General features: G+C 50.5%; 5 protein-coding genes across 5 annotated transcripts; 2 read left to right on the top strand and 3 right to left on the bottom strand.

Annotated features, from left to right (window-relative positions):
* Positions 1-88: 88 nt before the first annotated feature.
* On the bottom strand, positions 89-1,546 carry N7518_001796 (DUF614 domain protein; the record flags this gene model as incomplete). The annotated part of the gene is made up of 2 exons (XM_057182724.1): positions 89-324; positions 430-1,546. The coding sequence occupies 2 exons, from the start codon at positions 1,544-1,546 to the stop codon at positions 89-91; spliced, it is 1,353 nt and encodes a 450-aa protein (XP_057044174.1).
* Positions 1,547-3,246: 1,700 nt separating this feature from the next.
* On the top strand, positions 3,247-7,216 carry N7518_001795 (inositol polyphosphate kinase KCS1; the record flags this gene model as incomplete). The annotated part of the gene is made up of 2 exons (XM_057182723.1): positions 3,247-5,294; positions 5,362-7,216. 2 exons carry the CDS (start codon positions 3,247-3,249, stop codon positions 7,214-7,216), a joined length of 3,903 nt encoding a protein of 1,300 aa, XP_057044173.1.
* A 926-nt stretch (positions 7,217-8,142) lies between these two features.
* Positions 8,143-10,109, top strand: N7518_001794 (MFS transporter; the record flags this gene model as incomplete). Its single annotated transcript, XM_057182722.1, has 3 exons — positions 8,143-8,399; positions 8,494-9,385; positions 9,441-10,109. 3 exons carry the CDS (start codon positions 8,143-8,145, stop codon positions 10,107-10,109), a joined length of 1,818 nt encoding a protein of 605 aa, XP_057044172.1.
* A 474-nt stretch (positions 10,110-10,583) lies between these two features.
* Positions 10,584-12,618, bottom strand: N7518_001793 (uncharacterized protein; the record flags this gene model as incomplete). The annotated part of the gene is made up of 3 exons (XM_057182721.1): positions 10,584-10,694; positions 10,793-11,391; positions 11,439-12,618. 3 exons carry the CDS (start codon positions 12,616-12,618, stop codon positions 10,584-10,586), a joined length of 1,890 nt encoding a protein of 629 aa, XP_057044171.1.
* A 239-nt stretch (positions 12,619-12,857) lies between these two features.
* Positions 12,858-14,366, bottom strand: N7518_001792 (GDP-Man:Man(1)GlcNAc(2)-PP-dolichol alpha-1,3-mannosyltransferase; the record flags this gene model as incomplete). Its single annotated transcript, XM_057182720.1, has 2 exons — positions 12,858-13,465; positions 13,523-14,366. 2 exons carry the CDS (start codon positions 14,364-14,366, stop codon positions 12,858-12,860), a joined length of 1,452 nt encoding a protein of 483 aa, XP_057044170.1.
* Between the last annotated feature and the right edge of the window lie 472 nt (positions 14,367-14,838).

Genomic DNA, 14,838 nt, shown 5'->3' with positions numbered 1-14,838 from the left:
TAAACGCTATTACATCACAATGCATAAACTATATACATGTATAGACACTCCACGCCATCGAAGCCTGCTCTTCGCTAGCCATGGCGCATTATCTCCGTGGCGGGCCATACGACATTGGCCCGGGAGTAGTATACGGCGAGAGCAGAGTCGCCCCCCGTTCCCTAGCCGCTCGCGAGCGATACTCCTCGCGCTTCTGGATCTCCTTCTCGTCCTGAATCAATGTGCAGCATGTACAACAGGTTGCCCGCACGCAGTCCGATGCGATACTACCCTGAATGCCATATGCCTTTCTCGTTCTAGTGTGTTGGACCGTGGCCAGTAACCCTGTTGTGCTGATGTTAGAATGATGCTTTTTTTTTCCTTCTCAGTTGCTCGGTCGCGATATTCACTCAAGCTTGGAACTGAGGTTGAAATTGGACTTCGGCTTACATTGACATCCGCATAGTAGTCCCATCGCCGTGCACGACCCGTTGCAGGTCTCATAGCCGAGCATGTTGGTCGGGTCTTCCTTTCTCGATTTCATCGAGAGTCGGTGTTGCGTTCTCCCATACAAAATGCACGGACATAGCAGTCCTAGACAGCAGATTCCGAAATTCGAAAATTCGCACAGTCCGTTGCTCCATCCTCCGCCCTTTATCTCCTGGTTTGGATGGGTTGTTTGGCCGGGCTGGTGGTATGAGCTCAGATCATCCGGCTGGGGAGCATGCGATGTTCTCGGTCTAGTAATCGGAGGAAAATAGGGCGATATGGGTGACTGTAGGGGATTCTCGTCGGGAACAATGGGCACGCTTTCGCTTCGTGGTGGACCTTCGGGGCTTACTTTCAGGGGCAGTGGCCCTGGTGAGTTCGGGGGTGGCGAGCTGGGGGTTTCGGTATACGAGGCATATTTCTGGGAGGGTATTTCGCGCTGTTGATTCGGGATGTGGTATGACTGCGTCGCATATGGATGACTCGCATATGAGTGGGGAGACATCGGGGTGCTGTTCTGCTGTCGTTCGGGTATGTTCGCATACTGAGGAGATATGGTCATGCCAATCTGTTGGTGCCATTGGTGCTGCTGTTGCTCTGGTATATTTGCATACGATTGACTCGCATATTCCTGGGGAGAAACCGTGTGACTCTGCTGTTCGGCTATGTTTGTAAAAGACTGGCTGGTATAAGATTGGGTATGGTGTTGTTGGTGCTCGGGCGCGATTGTAGACGTCTGAGGAGACATTGAAGTGCCATGTTGCTGCTGCTGCTGCTCCTGGCTTTGGACCAAAGGCGCATAATTGGCCGGGTGCTGCTCGAGGGGCGGACAATTGGCATAGTCCGGGATTATCCCCTGATGCTGAAATTGTTCTTTCTCACTCGGTGCATAAGACCATGCTCGCTGTCGCTCTTTCGGTGGTTCTTCCACTGCAGGATGCTGTGGGTGCACATTCGCGCCCGCTAGAGGAAGTGCTGATAGACCCTGTTGGTGCGATGACGGGTGCATTTCGAGTGGTGTTTCCATAAACGAATACCTCTCGTGATTTCCTCCTGTATCCACGTTCAAGCGACTCATTTTGAAGGCAGTATATTTCTCGGGAACCTCCTATCAAGTGAATGGATATAACTCTGATGGAGATCTTCTCAAGAGTAAAATAGTAGATTTGGCCTTGATCGCAAGGTAGATAATTGAAGGAAGAACCTTGTATGACATACGACTCAACGGCTTTCTCATGGGATGAACGAAAAGGGAGAACTCAAGGACATGCGATGGGAAATGGAAGGTATAAGGTCCCAGTGCCTATAGGGCCTCAAGTGTGAAAGAAGGCGCATGGTGGAAGGAGGCCGACAGTAAACTAAGGAGTCGTAGACCATAGGAGCCTTGTCAGCGGGGAGTACAAAAGTCGGAGGTCTGCGGGGATCTCCTCTCCTTTTCTTCTACGAAGAAGCTGGTTCGTTGAGAAACACCATCCTAGTCTCTTCCTTGGCCCCTAATGCATCTGTTTCACATCGCCGAGCACTCTGGTTGGGTCACGACGCGCTCGGCTGCCAATCACTTTATCTCATCACAATCACATCTTAGGCGCTGTTGGATTGAATTTGTGTGTTTCCTGTCTTGGATTATCCATTTTAATATAATCAAGTGTGCTGAGGTTACCAATAGGGAGTAATCCAGTATAAATCCATACATATCTATGGGTATACTAGTACCTTTTATATCTCTGGAGATAAGGTCGTGGCTTTTCGAAGTGGGGGGCTTTAGTTCTTTTAGTTCCCTTATGGGGCCATCTGGTGAGAAGAAAAGCCTTGGTCGTTTTAGTCTACGAGCTTAACCCCAGACTAGACTAGTATTTAATATTTATTGAGGTACGGAGTACGGAGTACTCCGTCCTAAGATATTAAGATATCAAGATGTAAGATGTCGAGATGTCAATGTTACAGAAATGTCCCGTGAATCACCTATTAGCGATCGACATGGCTGCACACTATGAATTGAGACAGATGATTGGCAGGTAAGAATCAAAAGATATAGCCATAAATATTTGGTTTGTAGAAGTTGATAGATCTCATAATAGAGAACCTTGGGAGTTTACTTCGTACTTTGTACAATACCTATTATATCCTATTATATCCTATTATATCCCTAATATCCCTAAATATCATCCCAAGATCTCGATTCAATCTAGTATAATAATCTCAATCTCTAGTCTAGGAACCCTAGCAGTCAGTAGTCAGGAAGTTCGTAAGACGTTGCACAATGATAGGCCGGGTGCTTATAGAACCTGTACTTGGACTGTCTCGTGCCATGGACTCCCATATATTTCTCTTATGACTTCATCTTTCTTTACCTTGATCTGCCTCTTCCTCTCCTTCTCAATCTCCAATATCATCTTCATCCCATTTTCATCCCATTTTTATCCCAATCTTGGCCCAAATCGGATCCACTCAAGGGCGGTGACGATCCCAAGGCCTGTCTCTCGCAAACTTCAAATTTCCCTTTCCCTGCAACTCCCCTTGACTCTTTTGATCCTCCGGCCTTCTCACCGATTTGCGGCTTTTCCTTTAGCCTGTAAGATCTCTGTCTGCCTCAACGTGCCCATAACTCTTTCCCCTTGATTGCCAATAGATAGACATTCCTCTAACCCGCCTATCTTTCTTCCTTGTTCTAGGCTTCTCTCTTAGTCTTAAATCTTCCTTTTTTTTTTTACTTACGCCCAACCATTCCGGTTTCCGCTTCCATACCATCCCGTCCTGTGCTTGACCAATGTCCTCCCCATGTCAAACTCGCCGTCCGTTCCCGAAGATACCTTGCCTAGTCCCCTGGTGACACCTGCTACACCGGCCCAACATGATTGCTCCAATATCATCGGGGGTGGCCCACGTCACCATTTGCCGCAAGCTCATTTGTCTCGGGGCTCTGGGGAGGTTTTATCACCGTCGCGCGCGGAATCCCCCACCGCCCATTCCTGGTCTCAGCCCGTCTCCCGAATATTCCCTCTAAAAAGAACCGCTACCACACCTCCGGAGAACACCGCGCAGCCTGATATTGTCTACAGGCCTCAACTGTCCGAACGTGACAGTATCTTCGCTACTCATTACCTCCCCTCTGATAGTGCCGCCACTACCCCACAACTACCCCCCGAAAAGGCCTTGGGCAATGAACGCCAGGTCAACTTGATTCCTAGCCTTGACGATGCATCCGTGTCTCCAAGTGCATTCTCCAAGGTCTCTCCCCATCGTTATAGCGTCGACCCTTCCCGCATGGAAGTTGACGTCCACAGAACCTCTCCGTTGCGTTCCTCGACCCTCTTCTCATCCACCGACCTCCCTCGTTTGTCTCTGCTGCGCACATCGACCTCGCCGACTGGTCGCTCAAAGAAAACCGAGGTAGAGACGTGTGCGCCGCCTCATTTGGCCGGATCCCAGCGATACAAGGTGCCATGGGATAACACAGGTACGAAGACCAGTCGGTTCCAAGGCACTTTACCTGAGCGGAAATTGTTCCCGTCTGCATTAGATGATGTCTCCCGTACCTCTCACTCTTTGACTATCCCAACCTCTGGCCACGAGGGCTCTCAGATCAGTCAGGATCTCTTATCATACAGTCCGAAAGAAGAAAAACCTCAGGCCCCTGTGGCGCTTGAGCGAAGCCCCAGCAGAGGCCGTCGTGGCCGAGTTGACAGCTCGATTGAGGCCAATTTTACCAACCCGGAGCCGGCCTCTAATGTGCGCAGCCGTAAGTCTAGCCACTACCTGGGCCTTTTCAAAGAAAACACTACTTCTTCGCCGGATCGCAAACGACGGGAGGATCGCGGCCGACCACAAGATGAGACGTTGGAGTCGAAGGATCGCATCATGGAACATGAACAAGAATCATATCGCTCAGAGCAGGAAACGTCGCTTCATAAAAGCACATCACTCTCCGCACTTGGCGATGCGCCGTCTTTCCAACCTCCCCCGGCTGAATTATCTCAGACCACATACGATGATGACCCCTCCAAGCGTGGCCCTACAGCCTTGCCTCGCAGCTTGCTAGAGGAGATCCGAAACTTTCATCTCACGCCTGGTGGTAGCCATGGGTCCTCTTTCTCAAGAAGCATTCCAACTCAATATTCAGAGCGCGCCCGTGACTACTTCCAGAGCGATCTTCATGCCGAGGTATCCCCGTCTAACTCTTTCGAGGAAGAGGAGCGTGGTCAGGTTGAGGAGGAAGAAAACGAGCAGATTTCTTCTGCCGTTTACTTCCCTCACGAGCGTACGGTACCTGATGGGGTTGAGGGCCTGCAACAATTTCCCGATAGCCCTCTTCATGTACAGCCGGGTCAGCTGTCGGCTGCGGAGAAAGGTCATGAGCTGATGTTAGTACCTCAAGAGCGTAGCGATTCTCCCAAAAAGGAAATCAGCCATGTGGATATATCCTTTCGATCTAAGAATGAAAGTAAGATCCTTTATGGCGATATCCATTCTCAACGAGAGAATGTGCCAGAAAAGCCTTTGAGTACCATCTCTGAATGCAGCGATTCAATCTACGATTCCGAAGTCGAACCCCAATCAGCGGATGAAAGTATCCCATCTGCTGACGAGGTGGAAACCCCGAGTGCCACACCCACCCAGCCTTCTCGGCTTCTCTCTCGTCCCAAACCCCCGCCCCCGGGGCCTCTTGGTGCCGTGGAATTGAAGCCCTATCGACATCAGGTTGGCGGGCACACAACTGTTTTCCGCTTTTCCAGACGCGCTGTATGCAAGCAGTTGAACAACCGAGAGAACGAGTTCTACGAACGCATTGAACTGAGGCACCCAGATATGTTGGTATTTCTTCCCAAGTATGTAAAATCAATTCCACGAAAATCAGACGGTTATCAGCATATTAAATACTAATATTTTGATCAGGTACATCGGAGTGTTGAATGTCACCTTTTCGAAGACATCCAAACGAAAGGACCAGGTCGATTCTGCCGATAAAATAATTCCAGATCCGACAGCCAATGGAACTTCAACGCCCAGCTCTGAGCCTCCAGAGTCAGCAAAGCAACAACCGCCACAGCGAATTGTTAGCCAGTCCCAAGTCACAGGAGTCATCCCCAAGGTCATTCTTGAGAACAATCGCCATATAATTCCTGCCGATCTTTTTACCCGTCAGCAGCGACCGCGGACAGCAGATGCTTCAATGAGCCGCGCACGATCCGTTGACGGTCTGAAAGGTATGTCAGCGGAGTCTGATACATCGCCTATGAGTAAGCGGGCCAAGATCTGGGGCGCCACGACCGTCAATCTCAAGCTTCAGGAGCAGGTTCTCCGCGAGGTATTCAGCCCTCCTGCCATTCATCATCATCGTCGACATGCTCGTGGTCATGTCCATTTGCCAAGAGCTAATTCCGATATGCCGGGCGCCACCCACCGTCGAGAGAATCTATCAGAAGACTGCACAGCTACCAATCAACGACCAGTCCCTAGCCCAGTCGCGGCGCTAAAGACAGAAGCGATTGACATAAAGGTGACTCCTAGTGAAGGCTCTGCTCTTTCATCGTCGGCTTCGACTGCCCTAGAAGCCAATCAAAACCGCCTAGAGAAGATCCGGACCGAAGAGCCTGACCGAGCAAGCTCGCTCTCTCGGGTTCACCACCCAAGACGGCGTCATTCCGGGAGTGGCCTTCGGAGACGTGGTACCATGGACTCTAACAACAATGGGGAACTCATGTTCTTCGATGACGATGATTATGGCGGTGACAAGGAGGATGGGATTTTCTCCATGGAAGCCGATGCCTCAATGTCGAATGGTTCCTCCACGGTCCCAGTGTCGGAAAATAACTCGACCAATGGTGGCCACGCAACCGAAGCTGCTTTCGGTAGAACTTCTGATCCAACGCGCTTCAAACCACAGGAACCTATCAACACGATCTTGCCCAGCAACCCCAAAGAGGCGCAGCTGAGAAAGGACGAAAGAGTGCAGTTCTTCCTCCTCCTTGAGGATCTGACAGCTGGTATGAATAAACCATGCGTGCTGGATTTGAAGATGGGCACCCGACAATATGGTATCGAGGCGAATGAGAAGAAGAAGAAGTCTCAGCGACGGAAATGTCAGTCCACTACTTCGCAGCAGCTGGGTGTGCGGCTCTGTGGCATGCAGTCCTGGAACGTCAAGAAGCAGGAGTACATGTTTGAAGACAAGTATTTCGGGCGAGATTTGAAATCTGGTCGTGAGTTCCAGGATGCGCTGACTCGATTCCTATACGATGGTGTCAGCTATGCCAGTGTTGCTAAAAAGATCCCTGTCATTCTGGAGAAATTAGCTTTGTTAGAGCACATGATTCGACAGTTGAGTAGCTACCGGCTCTATGCTAGCAGTCTGTTGATTCTTTATGACGGAGAACCACAATCTCCACCTCAGCAAGAACCGCCGCGTTCTAAAAATGGAAACCATGCAGACGGCCAGAGCAAACTGAACGTTCAACTGAAGATTGTCGATTTCGCTAATTGCATCACTGGCGAGGACAAGCTTCCTCCGGATACGCCATGCCCACCTCACAGCCCGCACGACATTGATCGTGGATATCTGCGTGGCCTCCGCACACTCCGAATGTATTTCCAGCGAATTATGAAGGAGGTCAGTCTGGAGGAATTCGTGGAACGAGGTGAAGGTGAAGCCATCGCGCTGGGCTCTCAACCCGAGGCTCGTGAGCGACCCTCTTCTCAATATTGGGATGAGACCATGATAGAAACCGACGCGGGCGAAGTCAGTTTCTAGCTCCTTTTCCTTTTCCCTTTTCGCCTTTTGCTTTCTTTTGTTTTTATCATCTCTCGGCCCACTGCCGATACGTGGCGTTCGGAGGGTAGATCCTTCCACATCGGAACGCCAGCATTCATATGCACCAGTGCCTGATCCCGCCTGATCGTCGGCACTACGAAATAACGACCCGGCCCTTCAATGGGTGTTTCTATGATCCCCGTCAACGCTTGGATGCATTTAGAGTCGTTTGAGGTTTTTATTTTGTCTTTGGCCTTGTTTTTCTCTTCTTCTTTTTGTTTCTCAGAAGCCTTTTTGTCTTGTTTTTTTTTTCGGGCGTGTATCAGTTTCTTTTCTTTCTGTTTTATTGATATTGATAATACCCCCCAATGTCTCCAAATCCTTTTTTTCGGTCTGCCTGTTGTTATCCTATGGTCTTACTTGTACATGAATATCCTTTTTATCTCTAGATGGTGTATTTCCCTTCATTTCCACTATCTCACAATATAGGTATCCCTTTACTCCGTACAATGACGTGATCGGGTATAGTAGAATGAGTCACGTGTAATGACTCCAACTCTCTCCGCTCTCTCCGCTCAAGTCCTCCTCAGCTTGCCTTGACGACTACGCCTTTTGAGCAACACATATATTACCTACCTACAATTCTACATTGAACATAACTCTCCGGGATCAAAAGCTGAACTCCAATGACGTAGCATTGAACAACGCAATCTCAGGATCCACCCAGCAGACACCGCTCCACCCTTGAAGCTCCATCACAGGGACAATCGTACTCAGCGTACATATCAGGCCAAATCGTGAACACCATATAGTTCTATCTCAAACGCCTCCCGCCTTCCATACCCATCTATACCACCCATCTTACACTTCCCCTCAGGCAAAGAGTCGGTTACACAGCCTAGCGTAACCGGTGCGGAGAAGGCACCATGACAATCGATAAGCGCGATTTCGACGCGAATCGCCCGCTCCTCCAAAATATTGATGCGGAACAAAATACAACAGACCGAAACGCAGAGCCGTCATGGCGATACTCACGACGAGGTTCACGGAGCTCCGGTAATGACGGACTGAGTGATGATGGGCTGTTGAGCGATGTCGTCGAAGAGATTGTCGAGCGGGACAGACGGAGGATGCAAAAGGAGGTTATCCGAGTGCTCAGCTTTGGCTGGGGTGTTGTTACTTGGTATGTGAAACTTTTCTTCCTTGCAGTCATGCTTACGAGAGGATCTATCTCCATTGGGACCCTGGAAGCTGACTCTTATATTCGTGTTTTGCAGCTTGGGAGCCGGCAGCATCACTGCTTTCTCTCTGTATGGCCATCTTCTCCTTACCCGACTCCATTACTCGCAGCTCCAGGTCAATGCCGTTTCCATCGCTGCCGAGATCGCAATGTACCTTCCCGTCCCCTTGTTCGGCTACTTGTGTGACCGCTACAGCCCATCGCCACTGGCCATGTTCTCGGGACTGGTGTTTGGCGTCGGGTATCTCCTCGCTGCATTCACATATAAAAGTGGCCCACCTGCTGATGCGGGTGGTTCCGGTCAGCCATTCTGGGTGATGATCGTGGCGTTTATCGCCATTGGTATGGGGACTAGCTGCATGTACCTAGCAGCTATTGCGACGTGCGCCAAGAACTTTGGCAGGGGAAAGCACAAGGGGATTATGCTTGCTGTTCCGATTGCCGCGTTCGGTCTCAGTGGTATGTGGCAGAGCCAGCTCGGGACGTACCTGTTCTATGAACGCCTCGAGGATGGGAGTCACGGCGATCTCGACGTTTATAAATACTTTGTCTTTCTGGCGCTGCTTTTGCTGGTGATTGGTATCATCGGTACCTTTGCCTTGCGCATCGTGGAGGATGATGATAAGTATATTGATGAGACGGTTGAAGAACTAGAGCGCAGTGGACTGTTAGAGGAGAGTGATTTCTTCCGACCACAAGCGATTGAGTACGGCACGTTCTCTGATTCATCTGACGAGGAGCAATCAATCCTCTCCGATGAAGAACGTGAGCAGCAAAGGCTAGAGAAGGAGCGCGAGGAAGAGGAGCGCCGGAAGAGGAACTGGCTGCTCAACTATGAAACCCGTGTATTCCTACAAGACAAGACCATGTGGTGGCTGGCCGCAGGCTTTTTCTTGGTCACCGGCCCCGGCGAATCGTACATCAACAACGTGAGTTCGTCTCCAATCTCACTCCAACCCATAACTAACCTATTATCCAAAATAGCTGGGCACAATCATCCCAACCCTCACACCTCAATCCTATCCCACAGGCGCATCACCCCCAGCCGGATCCCCCTCAACCCACGTCACAACCATAGCCCTAACCTCGACCATCGCGCGCCTTCTAACAGGCTCACTTTCCGACTTCTTCGCACCCCCGGCAACACACCTCTTCCCTTCGATTTCCGAAGGAGCCCGATACGCGCCCCTCACATCCCCTGCATCCTCGCGTCTCACTCTATCCCGCATGACATTCCTCATCCCCTCAGCCTTCCTCCTCTCCCTAGGCTACCTCCTCCTCGCCTCCCCTCTCCCATTAGCGCACCCAGGCATCTTCAACCTGACAACCGCGCTGATCGGCTTCGGATACGGCAGCGCCTTCTCCCTCGCGCCTATCATCATCTCTGTCGTCTGGGGCGTCGAGAACTTCGCCACAAACTGGGGTATCGTTGCCATGATGCCTGCGGCTGGTGCGGCACTCTGGGGCATTATCTACTCCGCGGCATATCAGAAAGCCATGGATCGGGGCGACGGTGATGGCGCTGATGGTCAGTGCCATGGATGGCGATGCTATGGGTTCTGGGCTGCTGGCTGCACGGTTAGTGTATGGGTTGCTGTTCTGGCTTGGGTGGCTGCTTGGAGGGGGTGGAAGAGGAGGGGGGTTGTTGTTTAGTGTTTAGTATGGAAGCATTTGATTTGATCTTGTGTATGTCCTTGATGTTTTGACATATGCGTTTATATTGGCGTTGATAATGGGTTCTATGCATAGATGTGGGTCTGGCATTTGCATATAGCTAGGCAGTCTTTATTGTTTCAATACTTTCTATCATATTACGAGGATGTCCAAATACAACATTTCCATAAAGAAGAAAGTGATCACTGCATCCTGCACCAACTGGCATCCGCAGCCTCATAGCCAAGAAAATCTATCTCATTTGCAGGGAAATATCCAATTCCCCAACCAAAAGAGAGGCGAGGCAGAGTATTAGAAGCCCAACTACTCCGTACTGGAGTGATTAACCAAAAGATAATCCGACACCCCAATTGGATGCGTCCAGAATGCAAAGCTACGCTCTGCAGTAGCTCAAGCCAAAAATGGAAATGATAACCAAAAAACCAAATGAGCCAAATGAGGCCAAAAACAAACCTAAATGTCCGTTGAACTCGGATCGAGTCCAGTGAACACTTTGTACAGCCGCTTACTGGCAGCGGGTCCAATGCGCGCATTCGTCAGGGAGCCGTTCTTATTCGCGGATTTCTACAGCAGTCAGTAGAGAATCCGGCAGAAAAAAAGAGCAAAGCCAGTATAGATATAGAGAAAAACCAGTATAGCGATTGAAAGAAAAAGAAACCTACCTTGATATCCTCCAGCATCAGAGGGCCATGCATCCGCATTCCACGAGTCAAATCCGCAACACAGGGATACTGGCCCACAATCCCATAAGCCATAGGAGCCGTCACGCGGCTAACCTCCTGGATCATCTTGATGAAAGTATCCTTCTTGTCGGCGCCGGTCTTCACCTGCCCGGTATCCATACAGAAGGCAGCATTGTGGGCTTCCTGTCGTTCACGACGGTACGGGACTGTCGAGATGTGCTCGGTGAAATTCTTGATCCACTCCGCGGAGTCGGCTGGCGCGGTCGTGTGGTGGATGAGACAGGAGTGCGTGACTTGTAGTTCGAGCAGAGCATCTTCGACAGTCTCATCGTCGACGAGAGGCGTCGCATCCGGCTTTTTCTTTGGTTTTCGGGCTCTGTTGGATGTGGTCTGTTCCTCTGGTACCGTTGTTTCAGCGAGTTGGCGCAGGACTTCGGCTTGGAAGGCTCTGTTGCGTGCGTTTGTGTTTTTGCGCATCAGAGCGGTCAGGCCTTCGATTAGGTAGATGGGTTTGCACTCTGGGTAGGCGCTTTTAATTCGGAGGACGTGGATTTCTAGGGTTTCTCTTTCTTCGTCGTCTGGTGGGGGGTTATCATTTTGATGAACTCTTGCGCGGATAACAGACACAGCACGTGGTCTTCCTTTTGAATAAATAATGGACAGGGCTCCCAGTGGCGTAGGGTTCTGTTGTATGTGGCGTTCATTTTGCGACGCCATTTTACTACGTGGGGAATTGCGCTTGTGAAGAATGTATGTTGGACGCCGAGTCGTTTCATGAACTCGACGGTTTGAGTGCCGACGCTGCTGTCCTCGAGAGATGTAGCCATGTCGACGATCATCTCTGGTGTAGAATCCTTTTTGTTCACTTTCAGCTTGTTGACGCTCGCGATATCGGCAGCCCGTTGTTTCTCATTCGCTTTTTCCTCTTTGAGCTTGAGCTTGCGCTCTTTCTCCAGCTCGCGTTCTCGTTGTCGCTGTAGCTTTGCCTCTTCGCGTGCTTTGGCCTTTGCTTCCTTTTCAGCGGGAGTAACCTTGCTTGTCTTCTTCGCTGCCTTCCGGGGTACTACTGGTTCATGAATCTCATCGTCGGAGAGGACCTCTGCAGCCTTAGATTCCAAGCTAGTGCCTTTCTGTTTTCGAGTACCGGACTTTGTTCTGGGGCCTGAAGTATCTTCGCCAAGGCGAGATAACAGGCGAGCAGTCGACTCGGAGAAGATGGTATTCGAGACAGTAGGTTTTTTCAGTAGGTCAGAAAACTCCGGGAGAGAAAATGGATCACTGAATTCATCAATATCGCTACGCCCTCGGAAACTCGAGGGCGGAGGTTTCATGGGATCCGTCAGTAAGTCATCGTCATCAAGCGCAATAATATCCCGGGTTGAAAGATTCGGTTTCCGCGACGAAGGCTTCAAGGGAGCTGGAGCTGAAGAGGTAAAGACAATTGGATCCGACTCTTTAACACGCGACTGGGATGTGGTTTTTTTAGCCGCGGTGTTTACTGGCGGCAGGTCAAAATCATCATCGGAGATCGAGAACCACGGCTCTGCCGTAGAAGCCGGATCTCGAGGCTCGTTTGGCGTGGTGCTTTTTCGCACAGAAGAAGTGTCTTGATCGCTCACTCGCCGTTTCTTGGCGGGCTTGTCGAAGATGTCTTCATAGTCGAACAGGGATGTATCGAACGGGTCTGACGAAATCGGATTAAGCTGGTGGGATGCACGTCGCGACGGGAGTTCGGCTTGCTGTCGCGGCTGGGGTTTTGGCGGGATAGGAGGATCGGAGGATAAAAGATCTATTACTTCGGGCATGTTGAGAGATCCCAATGCCACTCGGGCGGCCGATTAAGGATAAAGATAGAGGGGGACGCGACGTCACCGCGAGCAAAACACACGAGGTCATGTGACTTGAATGTGAGAGTGTTTTGGTGAAGTTGGGTGGACAAAACATTTATTTAGTACAGGAGATGGGAAACTGGTGTAACTCGAGAAAGATTAATCTATAGATTAATATAAAGTACAAAATTTTAATGCGTGACGCAAACTATGCATTATAGCACTCGAAGTAAAACTGCAGCCATCACTGCAAGAAGAGCCCCAACCAGTGCAAGAATGACAAAGACCTGCTGCCACCCATTAAATGGCCTTCTTTCAGCTTTGAGCATGGTGGAAATCTCCTCTTCTAGCCTATCGCCCATAGCAGTGAGTGAGAATTCTTGTTGCGCCCTGTTCTTGCCAGCAAGAGCCATGCGCTGAAGATCCTCCTGGCTCAGTCCGTAAAGTGCCTTGTCCATCACAGCAGTCCACTCTTCATCTGCGTGGGCATCCCGGAGCCAGCCCGTTTCACCCTCGACAATCGTCTCCAGTGGGCCGCCAGTATTAGATGCTAGCACTGGAAGACCAACGCGCATTGCTTCGACAGGTACAATGCCAAAGTGTTCGTTGATGGGGGTGTAGAGAAGGAGCTTTGCTTGTGCCAACAGCGTATCTTTAAATGCAGTCGGAACAGAAAGAAGGAATAGAACATCAATGTTCTCCGGGATTGAAAGTGCAGATAGCACTGTCCTGGAGGTTGCGGTCTTCAACCCGAGACTAGTCGCGAGCTCATCCAACTCTTGGTGGTAGTGAACATTCTCGTGGACACGATTGTCGTAACCGCCTAGAAAATACCATGTCAGAATTTATGCAAATCGCAAATCTGTGCACAATTTCTTACCCGCAATCACCAACCGCGTCCCTTCCCTCTTCTCTGCTCCCAGGCCATTATAAGCGCGAATCGCCAAACCCATATCCTTCTTACGCTCGAAGCGATTGATGCTGAGCAGGATCTTCTTCCCGCCCCAGAGAGGGTCTTCCTCCGCTTTCTCGGGCACCGACACCCCGGGATCCATATCGACACATGGATAGACCACCTCCACATCACCCAACCGGTCCGAGCCAAAGACGTCACGCACGACCCCGCGGGAGAATCTAGAGTTCGCAACAACCCGATCCGACGCGCTCATCGCCCAGCCTTCAAACCAATCAAACGGAAACCGGTACAGCACCTTTGCCAAGCGAAGAAGCGAGCCGCCCTCATCTCGCCGCGCGAGCAATTGATCCGGGAAGTGACAATAGAAGAGGATGCGCTGGCGTCGGGACGGGCGCGGGCGGCCGAACGATTTCAAAAACGGCACACAGGCCGGCAACTGGTCCACAATGAAGATATCGTCGCGGTCATTTTCGTCATCGGTGGTTGTAGTAGCTGCCTCCGGGGTCTCCCTTGTCCCAAGCTCACCTAGTAGTGACACGGTAAGATGTAGCTGGCGCAGAGCAGCCATGAGGATGTGGAGTCGGCCGCAGACATGGGCGGGGAATATGGTGTTTCCGCGCACGCGGACGTCCAACGTGCCATCGCGCGCCTCGTCGAAGCAGTGCGCCTTATCGCGGTGGGAGGTGTAGATAGTTACGCGGTGGCCTCGGCTCTGAAGGGCTAGGGCGACGTCGATTATTAGCCGCTCGGCACCTCCGATACCCAGATCTGGGTGGATTATTGTCACATTGGACCGTTGGAGGCCCATGGTGAGTTGTTTTTAGAGCTTGGAGATTGGAGCTGCCGTTGCAACCAGCTTAAAGACACGTGGGGTATACGCGTCATGTGATGCGAATATGCCACAGTGTTATCTCACAAATTTAATTGATCCATTTGTCTGATATTTAGTCTCGATGATGTTTTAGCTCATTGTAACGTCCAATACCTAGGATATAGACCCTTGGATTGCGGTGCTCTTAAGGCCGTGGTGGGCTTAGTGTTAGTCGTACTATCATGCCGAGTATCCAATATAGTCTTCGGTGCAAAGCAGTTAAAGACAACGTAGAGTGATATCTTACTAAATGGTTCAACAAAGCAGTATGAAGCTCGAATTATCTACTTGCTCTTTACTCAGTCAGATTCACGGAGTGGATTTCGAAACCTATCAGATTTGTACTCTACAGGCTCAGCGAGAAAGAATAAATAAGCTGGCATTGGTAACTTCATTGATAAGAATGGAC

The sequence above is a fragment of the Penicillium psychrosexuale genome (genome assembly GCF_028828465.1).
Source record: "Penicillium psychrosexuale strain IBT 29551 chromosome Unknown utg000002l, whole genome shotgun sequence".
NCBI classification, from domain to species: domain Eukaryota; kingdom Fungi; phylum Ascomycota; class Eurotiomycetes; order Eurotiales; family Aspergillaceae; genus Penicillium; species Penicillium psychrosexuale.
Note: the sequence above shows the minus strand (reverse complement) of the source record. Positions and strands in the feature narration are given on the sequence as shown.